At 39.9% G+C, this 15,716-nt stretch overlaps 1 protein-coding gene across 4 annotated transcripts in view; it reads left to right on the top strand.

Annotated features, from left to right (window-relative positions):
• The window catches only part of LOC132160138 (TSC22 domain family protein 2-like), a 39,535-nt gene extending 26,960 nt beyond the window's left edge, over positions 1-12,575 (top strand). For all 4 annotated transcript variants that reach the window (XM_059569866.1, XM_059569864.1, XM_059569865.1 and 1 more), the window contains 2 exons: positions 10,140-10,191; positions 10,714-12,575. In XM_059569866.1, coding sequence (XP_059425849.1) covers positions 10,140-10,191; positions 10,714-10,986 — 325 coding nt within the window. In that variant the 3' untranslated portion in view covers positions 10,987-12,575. The remainder of the gene's footprint in view (positions 1-10,139; positions 10,192-10,713) is intronic.
• Positions 12,576-15,716: the final 3,141 nt, after the last annotated feature.

Here is a 15,716-nt window from a genome sequence, read left to right as displayed (position 1 = left end):
TAGTACTATAGAATACGTCTGTTCATTTTGACAGCACTTTTTCTTTTCAGATTTAGTTTTTTTGCCTGAAGGGAATGCTCTAGTTGCGGCGGTTGTGAGATTTAAGGACACTTGATGCGGTTTGGGAGACACCTATGATCTGCGGCGGCATGTGTTGGTTTGCATGTACACGTCTGTTTGACGTGCCTGCGATCCAGTTCACAATCCCTGGTAAGAATGACAGAGAAATAAGATCTAGAAAGCACATGCATCCCAGAAAAAGGCTTAAACTTGTTTTTGTGATCACTGAGTACCCAAAATTAAATTGGAGGCTGGTGAATTCTTTGAGGTCATTGTCCTCGAATGCATTAGGCTACATAACGCATTTTTAATTTTAAAAGTGTGTGTATATATGTATATATATATATATATATATATATATATATATATATATATATATATGTATGTATATGTGTGGGTGTGTGTGTGTGTGTGTGTGTGTGTGTGTGTGTGTGTGTATATATACACACACACACACTACCAGTCAAAGGTTTTGAATAATTAAAGGTTATATATTTATTTATTGATTTATTCAACTTCCAGCATCATTAGTGTCACATAATAATGTATTTTCTAAACCTTCCTGACGGTTTCCTAAAATGTTTGCTTTGAGTGCATTAAAACGTCGTTTGTACGATATAAACTTTAGTAAGACCACTCCCAATCCCAAACGAGGAAATACGAGTAGAGGGTCCCTGCTGAAGTGTGGCCCCGCCTCTCGGGGTGACGTCACCCGCGACCACGCCCCCCGAGAGCGCACAGATTCCTTAAATCCTGAAGAGCGCCTTTACTACTAACACTAACACACTTGTGTGTCTGAGACTACCCGATCATCAACATGCGCTGCAGAATGAGTTACTGTCTGCCGTACTCTCCCGGATCCTCTCCTACATACTCGGGGAGGACGTTATCATGCAGAGCACGGTGCAGGTAAACGTCACGATGCTTTTTATTGTTATTACCCTGAGATAAACTCTTGAGTGCATTCTGTTGTGCTTTGGCTGGGTTTTCGGAGAAGACTCTTCATTTCTTAGTTTTATTAGTGAAGTATAATTGTTGTGAACCCGTTTGTGTTGATTGTGGGTTATTATGTTAGATCAGTGAATGTATTGTGTTGCTGAATATGTTACACCCCTGAAAAAGGGGAGAAATAATCACAAGAGTGATATAGGTGTTTCCTCACTGAAAACTTTAGTGTTATATTTGCAACAATGATACATTTTACAAATCAACAGATCCACATCTTTTACAATAATACATTTGACAGATCAACAGGTCTACAGCAAATAGTAGTTTTGTATGGTATATAGCTTATTTAAGTCACAACAGCATATTCTATAATGCACTGGAAAATATACTCATTTTGTCAATATAACTTCAGCTGTCAATCAAGCACAAAGTAGCTTTAGCTCAATAAACAATAACTACATTTACCAAACATCTCAATAAAGTGCTTGAAAGACATTATACAATTAACACAGCAAAATAGATTATATACTGCGTCTCTGTTTATTCACAATTGACATACAATGGCGGCTGCTCTCGTTATGAAGCTATTTTTCTCTGTAACCGAGCGGGGGCTCCGCTCACTCATGCACAATTTAAACTCTGCAAACTTAACTCTCACATACTCAAAATGCTACTAAAACACACCTTCAACATGTGAACTCATTATTACCTTTACTCAACTCAGTTTTATGTATACAACGTACCTGAAAAAGGGGAGAAATAATCACAAGAGTGATATAGGTGTTTCCTCACTGAAAACTTTAGTGTTATGAGGAAAAGACCGCGATTTCCCCGGAGAAAAGGGTTGGAAGACAAAAGCAATCAATCACGGGTGCATAGATTAAGATCACTTTGGCGATCACAGATCAACACTTTTCACCTGTAAATTAGGCACTACAAAATGAAGTAATCAATATAACGTTTACATATTGCTCTTATAATTGTTACCCTTTGTAAACATGTCAGATTTTAACTTTTTAACACAATTATATGAATTGTATAAATCCTTATTACTAGTACTGAACGCATGAGCTTTTTAACCTTAAATATTTTAAGATACTCACATCCTATTAATTTACTAAAACCTTTTAACCCATAACAGTACAGTAAGTATTTCCTTTAACCTGTCACATTCTCCCCGACAAAATAAATGTCGTCCCGACATTACCAACATTCATCTTAAACAGTCTCTTAGGCTCTGGACCTAGAAAATCATCTTCTGTGAGCCAGTACTTGAGCAGAGGTCAAAGGTCACAGCTCAAATAGAGTCAACGCATTATCCACAGTCCATATCTGTTGACCAGCTGTATAAACAGTCCATAAGCAGTCCTTTCTCATTGAGGACTCATTTCTCTATTAATCAACAGTCCATCAGACTCAATGATCTGTAGGCATAGTCTACAAATTGTCTCTTGCATTAATCAACAGTCCATAAAAGCAGTCAAACATGTCATCTCTATAGCGTTATGCTTGCTGAAGTCCATACATGCAGGGTGGCTGAAGGTAAAATTGGTGTGATGATGGCAACCACGGAACCAGTCCTGGTGCCGGGACCGGGTAGACAGAGAACAACTGCGGTTGTGGCTGGATACTGTACAAGGAAGGGCTACCAAGCTGATCATAGGTGATACGTCTTGGAGGGTGTCTTTCTCTTTGTGGCCGCTGGTAGGCTGGGTCCTCAGGTTCAGCAACAGGAGTTAATAAAGGAAAGGTCCTTGATGGATGATCATCAGGCGGATTTTCATCAGGCAAGTTCATTTCCTCAGCAGGCAAGTTAATCTCTTCAGCAAGTAAGTCTTTAACGGTTGTTGGCCTCTCCAACTGCTTCTCAACAAGGAGCTGTGCTGGTAGCATATCAGGAACTGGCACTACAACAGTCTCTTTTAGTGGTGGAGGTCTGTGTTCCGACTCTCTCGCTGATTCAATGTATGTGGGGACTTGTAGTGGCTCATGATGAAGGTCATATTCATCCCCGCTGTCTTCATCAGAGTCAAAAGACTGTGATGCAGGCTGATGTCTCCTTTTTTTCTTACTTTTGTCCTCGTTAGTCATGTCTGGTTGTGTCTCAAATGGTAAGTGGTCACAGGACATGAGTAGATTTCTGTGCAGGACTCTGGAGCGTCCCCTACCCTTTTCTGGTCTCAATTCATAAATCGGCAGGTCTGAACCCATTTGTCTCACTACTGTGTGAATTGTATCTTCCCAATAGTTACGGAGTTTACCGGGTCCTCCTCTTGGTGTAAGGTTTTTAATCAGAACTCGCTCGCCAGGCTGTAGCACTGCACTCCTTACTTTGGTGTCATAGTACTTCTTACTTCTTTCAGCATTTTTCTGAGCATTTTCATTTGCAATGGCGTATGCTTCCTCCATCCCTTGTTTCCATTTCTCCACATAGTCTCGCTGGTTACTGGGACCTGTCTCTGTGCACAATCCAAAGAGCATATCGACTGGAAGCCTGGGTGATCTCCCAAACAGAAGATAAAAGGGTGAATAGCCAGTCACTTCGCAACGGGTGCAGTTATATGCATAAACTAGTTTGTGCAGGGACTCTTTCCAATTTGACTTTTGTGTCTCAGTTAGTGTCTTTAACATTTGCAACAAGGTTCTGTTCATACGTTCCACTTGACCGTTACCCATCGGGTGATAGGGTGTTGTTCTGGACCCCGCCATGCCACTGAGTTTCTTTAACTGATGGAACAACTGATTTTCGAATTCTCCCCCTTGGTCATGGTGGATGCGGACGGGGAACCCAAACTTCAGGGCAAAGTCATTGAAGATGAGATTCGCAGCAGTTTTTCCTGACTTGGACGTGGTGGCATAGGCTTGCGTGAAGCGTGTAAAATGATCAACAATAACGAGGATGTACTCGTATCCGCCTTTGCATCTGTCAAGATGGAGGAAGTCTATGCATACCAGTTCAAATGGCTGTGTAGTCACAATGTTTGTCAGAGGAGCTCTTATTTCATGGCTTGGCTTTTTCTGTTTGACACAGCTACAAGTTTTAGTCACATAGTGCTCAATATCAGATTGCATATATGGCCAGAAGAAGCGGTCACGGACTAGTGATACAGTGCGGTCAGTACCTTGGTGTCCCATGTTATTGTGTAACTCTTGCATCACTTTACCTTTGTACTGCTCTGGTAGAACTAACTGCTTGCGGGCTGTAGTGATTCTGTACAGAATGCCATCACTGTCTATTGTCAATTTGTCCCATTCTCGCAATAGGCATTTTATCTTTGGACTGGATTCTTTTTGCTCCTTAACTGGTGGTTTGGAACCAGATAGTTTGAAATCGAGCACAGGACGGATGACCGGGTCAGATTTTTGTGCTTCTCTTATTTCACCTTTTGGAATCGAGCTGATGGATGCAGCGGTTGTCTCACCTTCAACTGATACTGACATAGATGCAGCTGAGAGTGACCAAGTTGCAACATACTCTTTCTGTACCTCAACTGCTTGTATCGTGGCAGTAATAGTGTCTGGTGGAAGCTCTTCAGAACATTCTCTCATCAGTGACTCTACATCCAGTGGCATCCTTGACAAAGCATCTGCATCACTGTTCTCTCTGCCCGGCCTGTACTTGATCGTAAAGTGGAAATCAGCTAATTCTGCAACCCACCTGGAAGTGGTTGCGTTCAGTTTTGCAGTAGACAGTATGTAGCTGAGCGGATTGTTATCGCTGTACACAGTAAATGTCGGAGCATAGTATAAATAATCACGGAACTTATCAGTGATTGCCCATTTTAGAGCTAGAAATTCTAGCTTGCCAGAGTGATAGTGATAGTTCTTCTCAGCTGCTGTTAATGTTCGAGAACCATAAGCAATGACCCTAAGCTTCCCATCTTGCTTTTGGTAGAGAACTGCTCCCAAGCCTTGGTGTGACGCATCAGTGTGTACAACAAATGGCTGAGTGAAATTAGGGAAACCTAAGACTGGTGGGTGAAGCAAACATTCAATCAACTGTTCAAGTGACTGTTGGTGCTGGTCACTCCACATGATTGGCTTGTTTGAGGGCACAACGTGACTTATTTTCTTTGTTTTAGTTTTCCGTGGGTGGTCAGGTACTTTCTCTGCTTTCAGGAGGTCATAAAGACAACTGGCCTTCCTAGAAAAGTCTTTGATGTACTGTCTGTAGTAAGTGAGTAAACCAAGCATTTTTCTGAGCTGGCCCACCGTCTCTGGTCTGATATCTTTCAATGCTCTTACTGCTTCAAAATCGGCTGGGTCAACTTTGCTGCCCTCTGCAGACACTATTCTTCCCAAATAACGGACCTGGGGTTTACAGAGGTCACACTTACTTGGCTTGAGTTTGATGCCATACTCTCTGAGGCGCTGCAAAACTTTACGCACATCATTCACATGGCTGTCGAAAGTTTTACTGAAAACTAGTGTGTCGTCAAGATAAGGAATGCAGATGTTATCCCGGAGCCCTTCCAGACATTCCTCCATACAACGCTGAAAAGCTGCAGGAGCATTCATGAGACCAAATGGCATACGTATCCACTCATAGAGTCCCCACGGGGTCACAAATGCTGTCAGTGGTCTGCTTTCTTCAGAGATAAACCCCTGGTGATATGCTTTTCCCTGATCTAAGAGGGAGAACCAGGAATTACCACCTAAACTGTCCAGGATGTCTTGGACCCGAGGGATTGGCTGGCGGTCGGGATGTGTCTTTCGGTTCAGCTCTCTGTAATCTATACACAACCGGAGGGTCCCGTCCTTTTTCCGAACACACACAACAGGTGAAGAGTATGAAGAGTTTGATTTTCTCACCCAGCCCTGAGCTATGAGGTCATGAAGGTAACCTTTCATCTCCTGATACAGTGGCCTGGGCACTGACATGTATGTGCGATTGACCGGCTCTGAGTCCTTTAGAGAAATAGTCATTTTCAACCGTTCAATGCAGCCAATGTCATTGTCTGATCTGGAGAAGGAGTGACACTCTTCTCTAAGCATTTGCCTAACTACCTCTCTCTGCCCTTCGGTTAGGTGACTTAACTCTACTGGTGGATCCCACTGTTCACTAGAATTACATTGGGTTCGAACGCTGGTATGATTCACTGTGGCTGAGGTGACAGCTTTTTCAACGACTTGGGCAGGTAGCACAGTCATAATGGTTTGTACTGTACCGATTATTGTGCGTCCTAACAGGGCAATGTCATGGTCAGTGGGGTTAGAGACATCAAGCATAATGACTGGACAAACACCTTTCCTGACTCTGACTAAAGTATCAAAGAACTCAAGTCCATCTGGCCACTGAGGGTTCAGGTCTGGCTGAAAGAGCATTGTCGTGTCCTCTTTGAAAGGCTGGGAAGCTAGACGGCACTCAATCTGAATACTACTGTGTTTTGGTACAGCAGCCTTCTTTTCCTTTATTTTCACCCCATATTCATCTGTCTGCTCTGCGCTAACAGCCTGTATAAAAGCGCTCACCTTGTTTCTTTTGAGGCTTGGAAAAGCTTTTCTCACTGTACTGTACCGCTTAGTCTGTTCAGTCATTGCCAGGATGTGCTCAATAACATTGAAACCTATGATTGGATGAGATAGGTGACAGCCTTTCATTACCAGCACTGGGATGATCAGTTCTTTTGTTTGGTCAGTTTCAGAGGCTAGGCGAAAAGTTGTCTCAATCCATCCCAGGTACGGCATTTCAGTCCCATTTGCTGCAGTCAATCTTAGATCGTCAGGTGAGTCCAGGATTTCTGAAACATCTCTCAGCCTTGCGTTTGGGAGGTATTCCTCTTTCCATCGTTCATCAATGACTGAGACCTGAGAGCCTGTGTCCCATAGAGCTTGGAGGTGTTGGTGATTCAGGTGACACTCAACAAGACACTGTCTGCCGACTAACGAGGTGACCTTATGGGGGTGGCAAACCTGTGCTAGAGATGGCAAAGAGAGGCCGTTTTCCTCTGTGCAGAAAAGCTTTTTACTGGTAGAGTCAATTTTCAGGTGAGTGCATTTTTCAGAATGTTTGGTCCAATGCTGGTTTTGACATGTTTTGGAACAATACAGTGTCTCTTTACATAATGAACATTGTTTCAGGTTCTCAATTAAATCTTCTCTGGCACAATTTGCACATTTCTGGGACTTTTCGATAGCTATGGTTAACACTCGTCCCTCAGCGGTAACCCTTTCCCATTTAAAGGGGCCTCTCGTGATGGTCTGACGCCACGGATTTTACATCCAGCTTGAAAATGTTCTCCACTCCCACATCGGAAGCAGTGTGTGCAGCGTTCATCAGTTCTGGCCTGCTGGCAGATAAAACACCTCCTTGTAGCTTGAGCAGAGCGGTTTGTATACCAGTTAGGTGCATATTGATGCTGTACAGAGTCGGGTGGTGTTTGGGGCTGTCTGTAGTTGCTGTAATACTGCTGCTGGGGAAGAGGTGGCTGGAATTCCCTATCTGGCCTCCTAACTGGAGGTGGGGCATAAGCATAGGGCTGTGACTGAAACATAGGCTGCTGTAATGTCTCCTTAATCTGAGCTATCTCTGCACTGAGACCTTTTAGAGAATCTACCCCCGTCTTAAGTTCAGCTAGCTCTGTTAATAGTTCTGCGGGTATCTTCGCTTTGACGTCCTTCGCAGAACACTTTGCAGATGGCGTATCATCTGACTGGACTACACTGACATTTGTAGCAGGCTGTGTGGCATTAAACCGCTTTTTATTTCGTCTTTCTATTTCATTAGCACAAGCAACGTTAAGCTTCTCTAGCAAAACCTCATCTGATGTTTCACTATCTAGCAGGAGAGGCTGCATGTCTATCCTGATACTGTCACTCTGGAGACCCGTAAGGACTGTGTGTAAACACATACGCTGGACCAGCGCCGGGTCATACTTAAGTCCTGATTCTGACTCCTGGGATGCAAACAGTACTTTCTGCCTCAAATCGAAGACGCGCATCAGGAAGCTTTGAGGGGTCTCCTTGCAGTGCTGTGATTCTGAAGTTAGCTGTTTGTAAAGCTCTGTCGCACTCTTCTCTTGAAAGTGGGAACGCAGGATGCATCTAAGCGTGGGAAGAGTTAGCTGGGGTTTACCTTCCAAGTAGCTGCGGAGCTGTGAGCCCGGAGAAATAGCCCTGATTACTGCATCTACAATTTCTACCTCAGGATAACCTCTGTTAAGTCCATTCTCAATCTGATGGGCCAGGCTGGAAAAAATCAGTTTCTCTTTCTGGCCCGGTTCACCTATCTGCCCAGAAATTTTAAACTCTTTGCGCCAGTATTGACTGGGCTGTGGCTGAGCGCTAGGTGAGGGCTGAATGCTCACCTGAGGATGGACAGGGATTTGGGGCTGGCGCAGAGAATCACTGATCATTGCATTGACTGCAGTAACCTGCTCAGTTTTCACTCCTTGTTGTGGGGTTACAGCTCTCGGTTCCTCTATTCTGCGATCTGTTTCTGTTGGTTCCATATCCTGTTCAGTTTGCTCTGTTTTGTTGTCCATGCCACTGATTATCTCCGCCATTTTGTCTTGAAGTAGTAACAATTCCGTCATGCCGCCATCTTCTAACTCTGCCAATTCCTCTCTTTCAATGAACATCATGATACGAGTCATCAATGATATGCGGGATTTGTCTTGGACATTTCTTCTCTGTTCACCTGATATGCCAAGAGAATCACATATCTCTAGTAACTCGTCTTTAGTCAGGGTGTGCAATTTCCCTACTAACTCTCCCTGTAGCTCTTCCAACGTGGTTGTCATGTTGACAGGACAGGAGAAACTTTTACTGTGCAGGACTTGAACCAGATGGTCTTTACTGTCTCTGATGATCTCTTAATGGCCTCAGTTGACACGTACTTAGCCACCAGGATCCAGGTCCCTTCGAACAGCAACACTTTCCTCCCTGCCCGGGTTGTTATGGGGGGATTTAGCTGGCTCGGAATTTAACGACCAGTATGTGGCCACTGGACATCTGAACAGCAATCCCAGCGGTGCCTCCAAAATGTTACACCCCTGAAAAAGGGGAGAAATAATCACAAGAGTGATATAGGTGTTTCCTCACTGAAAACTTTAGTGTTATGAGGAAAAGACCGCGATTTCCCCGGAGAAAAGGGTTGGAAGACAAAAGCAATCAATCACGGGTGCATAGATTAAGATCACTTTGGCGATCACAGATCAACACTTTTCACCTGTAAATTAGGCACTACAAAATGAAGTAATCAATATAACGTTTACATATTGCTCTTATAATTGTTACCCTTTGTAAACATGTCAGATTTTAACTTTTTAACACAATTATATGAATTGTATAAATCCTTATTACTAGTACTGAACGCATGAGCTTTTTAACCTTAAATATTTTAAGATACTCACATCCTATTAATTTACTAAAACCTTTTAACCCATAACAGTACAGTAAGTATTTCCTTTAACCTGTCACAAATAAGCCTTCAAGGACATGCACGTCACGTACGCACTCTATTCATATGAATAGGCCTACATCTAAACGATTTTAAGGGTTGTACGTTTATACTAAATCTCTTCTGCAGGCGAGATGTTTGTTAAGCGAAGTATGATTTATTTATGATCAGTTTACGTTAAAGACTCGATTGTTTTGATGGTAGTAATCTAAGCGGTCGTTCACGGAGCGTTATTGCGCAACTGAATGACGGAACGGAAAGTAGTAAAACTGACCTGAGAGAGTCTCGAGGAGCGCTTAAAAAAGTGACCGTTTTTAACGGCTCATAACGACACAAACGCGTGTTTTAATGACGCGTTCTGTGTGAACGGCACTAACAGTGTTGAAGAACGTCTTCATTCCCCCTTCTGTCTTCGGGATTTATTAATAGTTGCTATTCTTACTTGATATTTAGTTCTGTCTATTGGTAGTTTTGTTGTAAGTGTTTGTATTTTGCAATAGTTATCTCATCTCTGTCACTCAACACGTGTATGATTTCATATGATACGTGCTGATAAGCACAACGAGGAAATGTCATCTTAATGTACCATTCTGTGCAGGTTTAGTTGGAAGTGTGATTTAAGATATCTGATGTAACCAAGCCTGACAGGACTTGACAGAAATATTCCTCAGAAGAGATCTATCTCAGTGTAAACTCTTCTGTTTTAACAGTCTTTGTTTTCTTTCTGCAGTGCCTCTGGCGCCAGTGTTGTGGCCATTGATAACAAAATCGAGCAAGCTATGGTGAGGGTTTTTTTCACTTATTTTACATTTTTTATTAAATACGTTAATGCATTTATCAGTGAAGTAAAAATAAATAATGTGGAAATAAATTACCTTTTACTTGTTTTCTATTTCTTTCTATTGACTTAATGATTTTTTATTTTTATTATGGCATTTTTGCAGTCATTAAATTGAAACTTTTCTTCAAGTTTTTCCAATCCATATGAAACTTGAATAAATATAAAGAGTACATTTATGAAAACTTGCATTTATCATGAACAGCCTCAATGTAATAAATCCCATTGTTAGGAGAAAAAGTTATTCCATTTCAACAAAGTTATCCCCTAAAACCTGTTCTGTTACACAAGTGCTGGTAAATTGAACCATATATAATTTTAGAGTTTTAAGCAAAAATAGATCTGATATAGTTTACTAAAATCTTTTCTTGCCATAAAAAGCTGGCATGACACACACAGACACAGACCAATCTAAGAACTGGCATCTGTAACATTTCTTTGACCATCGCTGTGCTCTCCTCCTCAGGATCTTGTGAAAAGCCATTTAATGTACGCGGTGCGTGAGGAAGTGGAGGTCTTGAAGGAGCAGATCAAGGAGCTGTATGAGAGGAACTCCGTTCTGGAGAGAGAGAACGCAGTATTAAAGTCTCTGGCCAACACGGAGCAGCTGACCCAGCTCTCTTCTCAGCTCAACAGCCTCGGCAGCACTTCACCCCAACAGACGGCGGTCAACGCCATCCTTCAGGAAGGAGGCACGCTCGTGGCCTTGCCCCCGCAACCCAACGTGTCCACAGCGTGAAGACCCAGATTCACCAGACTTGCATAAAAAAACACACAACACAAAAAAAAACATCCAATCTGCAAAGGAGATCTTGGTTTGCCATTTTCGGAGAGCCATGCTTTCGTTATACATGCTGCTTGGCTTTCCATGCGTTAGACAATCATTTTGGGAGAAGCTAATTTGGCTCCACGATGGGTGCGGTAGCTTTCTGTGGGAACGGGCTGCTGGCAGGCGCAGGCAAATGCAAAAGAGTTCAGTAGAAAAGTGGAGATTTTGCAGGAAGCTAAACGGCGATTGAGATCTGGAGACAGAGAGCAACTATCATGGAAAGCTTGGCAGAGCTACAGCAGGAGTCCTTTCGTCGGTTTAGATTCACTGTTTGCATATATTTATTAGAGGGCTGCTATTTTCATAATGTAAATGAACAATGTAACAGAGATCTATTATATATATATATATATATATATATATATATATATAAAGAACCATTCTTTTGGTTTCTGAAATGTAAGATACTTCTTTAACAAGGCAATAATGTCCCCATGGCACAGTTCCAACACTAAAAGTGATTCAACAACATTGCTGAGACAGTCATGTATGGTTGAGTTGGTTCGGGGTTGAATGTACATGTGTATAGATTGTAAAGTATTAAAGTATAGCCAGTTGTACAGGTGAGCAGCAGTTATCAAGTATTTTCCTTTTTCGGATTTTATTAAGTATACGCGCTATACTTTACATAAGTACTTAATTCTGGCTTTTGAATTCGTTTTGTAATTTCAATTCGGGATGGGGGAAGAAGCTGTGAATTAGTTTGTACAATGTATTTGTAACCAAAGAAGAAAAGTTGTGTACATTTTTGTAACGCACATTTTCTTTTTTGTTTGTTTGCTCGCGCTTTTTTTAAAAAACTTCGTCACCTTTCGTTTCTGATTAGCATGTGCTGCATGATCTATCAGAATATTTTCTTCATGTTTTTTTTAATTTTATTATTATTGATCATAATTTAAGTGGTCTGTGAACGATATTTGATTATGGATGGTGAAAGGTGATTTTTGGAAGATAAAAACCCAGCAATGCTAACAAAAAAAAATAAATAAAAGTTATCCGTTTTCATTTGCATGGTGTTGTAAGATTTGACGTACAAACAAATGTTTATTACATTGCAGAAAATGTTCAAAAATAAAAGCCGATTTATATTTCCAGGTGTAGTTTACACTGATAACCTTTAAAGAACGATAAAATAATAATCCTAATGAAATCAAAGCCGCAAAAGTGTTCACAGTTGTCATTTACATGTATAGGGCATGTCCTCTGTCTTTTGTGCCTCTTGTAATATGGATGCAGCGATTTGGTTTATTTTAATTTTTTAACCCAGTTTGAGCCAAACAGAAATATTGTACAATCGCTGTACATTTGTCTGAATTTTTTTTAGGTTTGCTTGGTTTTTCTTTTTTTGTTGAAGGAAATGTAGTATACAAGCAAAATGTATTTTACTTGATCACTGAGCCTTTGGGAATATCTTAAAAATACCCTTGTAATGTGCTGTTTTTGAAAGAGTTTAGTTTTCTGTCAGAAATAAATGACTGTTCCATTGAGAACTAAACCATTTTAAATGTTTTGCTGTGTTCTTGTGAATAACTCGCACAACAAACATTAACTGACATGGATTGTTTCGCACACACTTAGCTAATTAAATATGAACATGCCATAGACTTAAAGGTTAAATCAAATGTATACAGACCAAGGATGTTAACTGTAATGATAAAGATATCGTATAAAGTCTACACCACAACTGTAAGGAAAATGACATACTAATACAGTTGGAATCACTTAAAGCTTTTTAACAATAAAACCATTGAAGGCCAATCAGAATCCACCCGACTTTAAAGAGTGTGAGCATTTAAACTTGGAGTAAGCGGATTTGTTAGAAGAAAAAACCCGCCCAACTCAACATGACCACGCTCCCTATTTTGATATCCCCGCCCCACATTGACGAACATTCTATGCAACACAAGCGTCTACCCATCGCGTATAGACACGCCTCCTTATAGGCGATTGGCTACAACAAGTGTGTTTTGGTGTTCGGTCAGATCCACTTTCAAAAGAGGGAAACTCCTAACTACTGCATCATCCGGGCATTTTAAGTGCACTTTTTCTTTTTGGAATTTTTCAGTGTGAATGCACTACTCGCACTATTTATACTAAAAAGTAATAGAGTAGTGCATAAGTACGTGAATTTGGGATGCACTTATTGTACTCAAGCTAAAATAAGTATAGAAAAGCGCAAGTCTAGGCCTTGGGTTCTTTTTATCTATTTATTTATTTATTTTTATCATTATTATTCCACTGCCCTACCACTGCAAGTCGAGTTTGTAAACACAGACAAAAGTTTGCATTGCACCGCTCAATTATTTTCTACGTAAACATGCGGTAGATGGACGTAGCTTTGTTTCTGGAGAGCAAATGTGGGCGTTTCCGAATTTGTAGGTGTTTTCGAACTGCAGGGTGTTTCTAAATCATGATATGAAAATGATCCCCCTTACCTGACCCCACCCCTAAACCTATGTTTCACTATGACGTCAGCCAATCAGGTAACATGGTCGAAAATGCCCCTGCGCCTTGACCACGCCCACCTGGTAACACCCATTACATTCCTGCAGAGCTCTAAAAATGAAAGCAGTAGGAACCTGCCGATCACGGCAACCAATCAGAAAGTAGCAGCAGTGGCCGCAACCAATCAGATGACAAGCTAGTGAAAGATACACATTACCGGCGACAGATCTCATTGATATTATGACCGGGAGTAAAGTTTGGCATTCATTCTCCATTGGTTTGCGATTAACTGTAATATTAACAAACACCGGTGTAATGCTACATATTTAAAATTAATTTGTAACATTTATAAGTAATATCAGTAAAGCTATATTAGGTGTCTAACATCAACTTACATCAACTGTGGGATATATTTATGCTAATAGTAAGCAAAAAAATGCTTTTGTAGCCCTAAATGTATATTAATTTTTAATTATTATTCTTGAATTTCCATATACATGCAAAACAATATACTCAACGTTTATTTAAAATAAACAAGATTTTTTTCTGAACTGCCCTCCGACATTAGGCACGTTTGTTTTTCTTTCTTTTTTTGCATTTGATTACAAAACGGAGATGGTTTGCCAGTTTTCGATTTATCTCAGTCATGTTGAACTTTCACTTATATTTAGCTATATTTTACTTTGATATAGCCTAAGTGTTGAGGACAATGTCTAATTAGATTAGAAGTTTTCACACTGATATGGCAAAAGAACCGAGTGGAAATACAAAAACACTTTACAAAAACAGACCAACGTCAAGGTTAACCTGTTCAACACAGTTATTATTTAAATATCTAATTAAATTATCTTGATCTTTATGGGGTTTTATTTTATTTTTTTTTATTTTAGCATTGCCATCTACTGCTCGTTTCCGTGGCTCTAAATGCCATCGAATTGCAATTTAATTACTTTAATTTACTAATTACTTACATTTCGTATTCTTTCTAAAAATGTATTTGTACTACAAAAAGGATATATTCTATTCTATTATGTTGTTGTGGCTGGTTGCCATAGCAACATGCAGGCCTCCGTAAATTATACCTTTGGAAGCGAAATGGAAATATGCTGCCCATGGCTCTAACTGTCCATGCAGAAAGCCTTCAAATGTGTTAATGTTCTGACACAAGACACGACACGCCTGCTGAGTGACTCCTGCTCCTCTGTCGTTCAGTGACAACGCACTGAAGCACGTTTACCGTCGTTTGGAAAGCATCGCAGTTGAACAGCGCCACCGTGCGGCCGCGGACACACATGACGAGAACAGTGACGCGCTCGTACACACGTCGCTTGGGTTTGGATTTAAATTCAGTTCAGTTCTGGTCATTTCATAAGTAGTTCGCTTTACATATGCGTCAATATTGAAATTGCATGTAAATTTAATCATAATTAAAATGAATGTCAAATAAATAAAATATGTCAAATAAATGAAAACTGAATGTATTCATTAATACATTTACATTTACATTATCTAAAAGCGACTTATAAATAAGGACAATGGAAGCATTCAAAATAAATTTAATTTACATTTAATTAACAAATTAAATTAAATAGCCTATAATAAGTGAAATATATAAAATAAATTAAATATGCCAAGTAAATAAAAACTGTATTTTCTATGTACCTAATTAATAACAATGAATGAAAAATAGTAGGCCTAAATGAAATATAAAAATAAATGGAAAATAAATTAAACGTACCAAATAAATAAAAAGCTAAATTCTTCATGATTTTTTTTATTTCAAATACAATCCAAATTTAATTCATAATTAAAATAAACGCAACGAAATAAACAATATTAAAATAAATGCAATGAAAATGAAATGAGTATACTACCAAAAATAAAAACGCAATAAAAACTTTTCAAATTCAGATTCAAAATAAATTAAAAATAAATAAAATACCCAATAATAAATAATCAAAACTAATGTAATATTAATAATGCAAAATGAATTTACAAAAAACATGACGAATTAAATATTTAAAATAACTACCATAGCTGGTGATTTTACTTCATATTACTTAATTACCTAACATTTAATCTAAAATATCAATATATTATGTACTGCACTGCAATATATAAGCGTTTTCTTTGATACGATAAAAGCCTACTTTTGACTTTTATTTAGAGAAACAATCCGCCTCCGCTGCTTTAGT

The sequence above is a fragment of the Carassius carassius genome, chromosome 16 (genome assembly GCF_963082965.1).
Source record: "Carassius carassius chromosome 16, fCarCar2.1, whole genome shotgun sequence".
NCBI lineage: Eukaryota > Metazoa > Chordata > Actinopteri > Cypriniformes > Cyprinidae > Carassius > Carassius carassius.
Note: the sequence above shows the minus strand (reverse complement) of the source record. Positions and strands in the feature narration are given on the sequence as shown.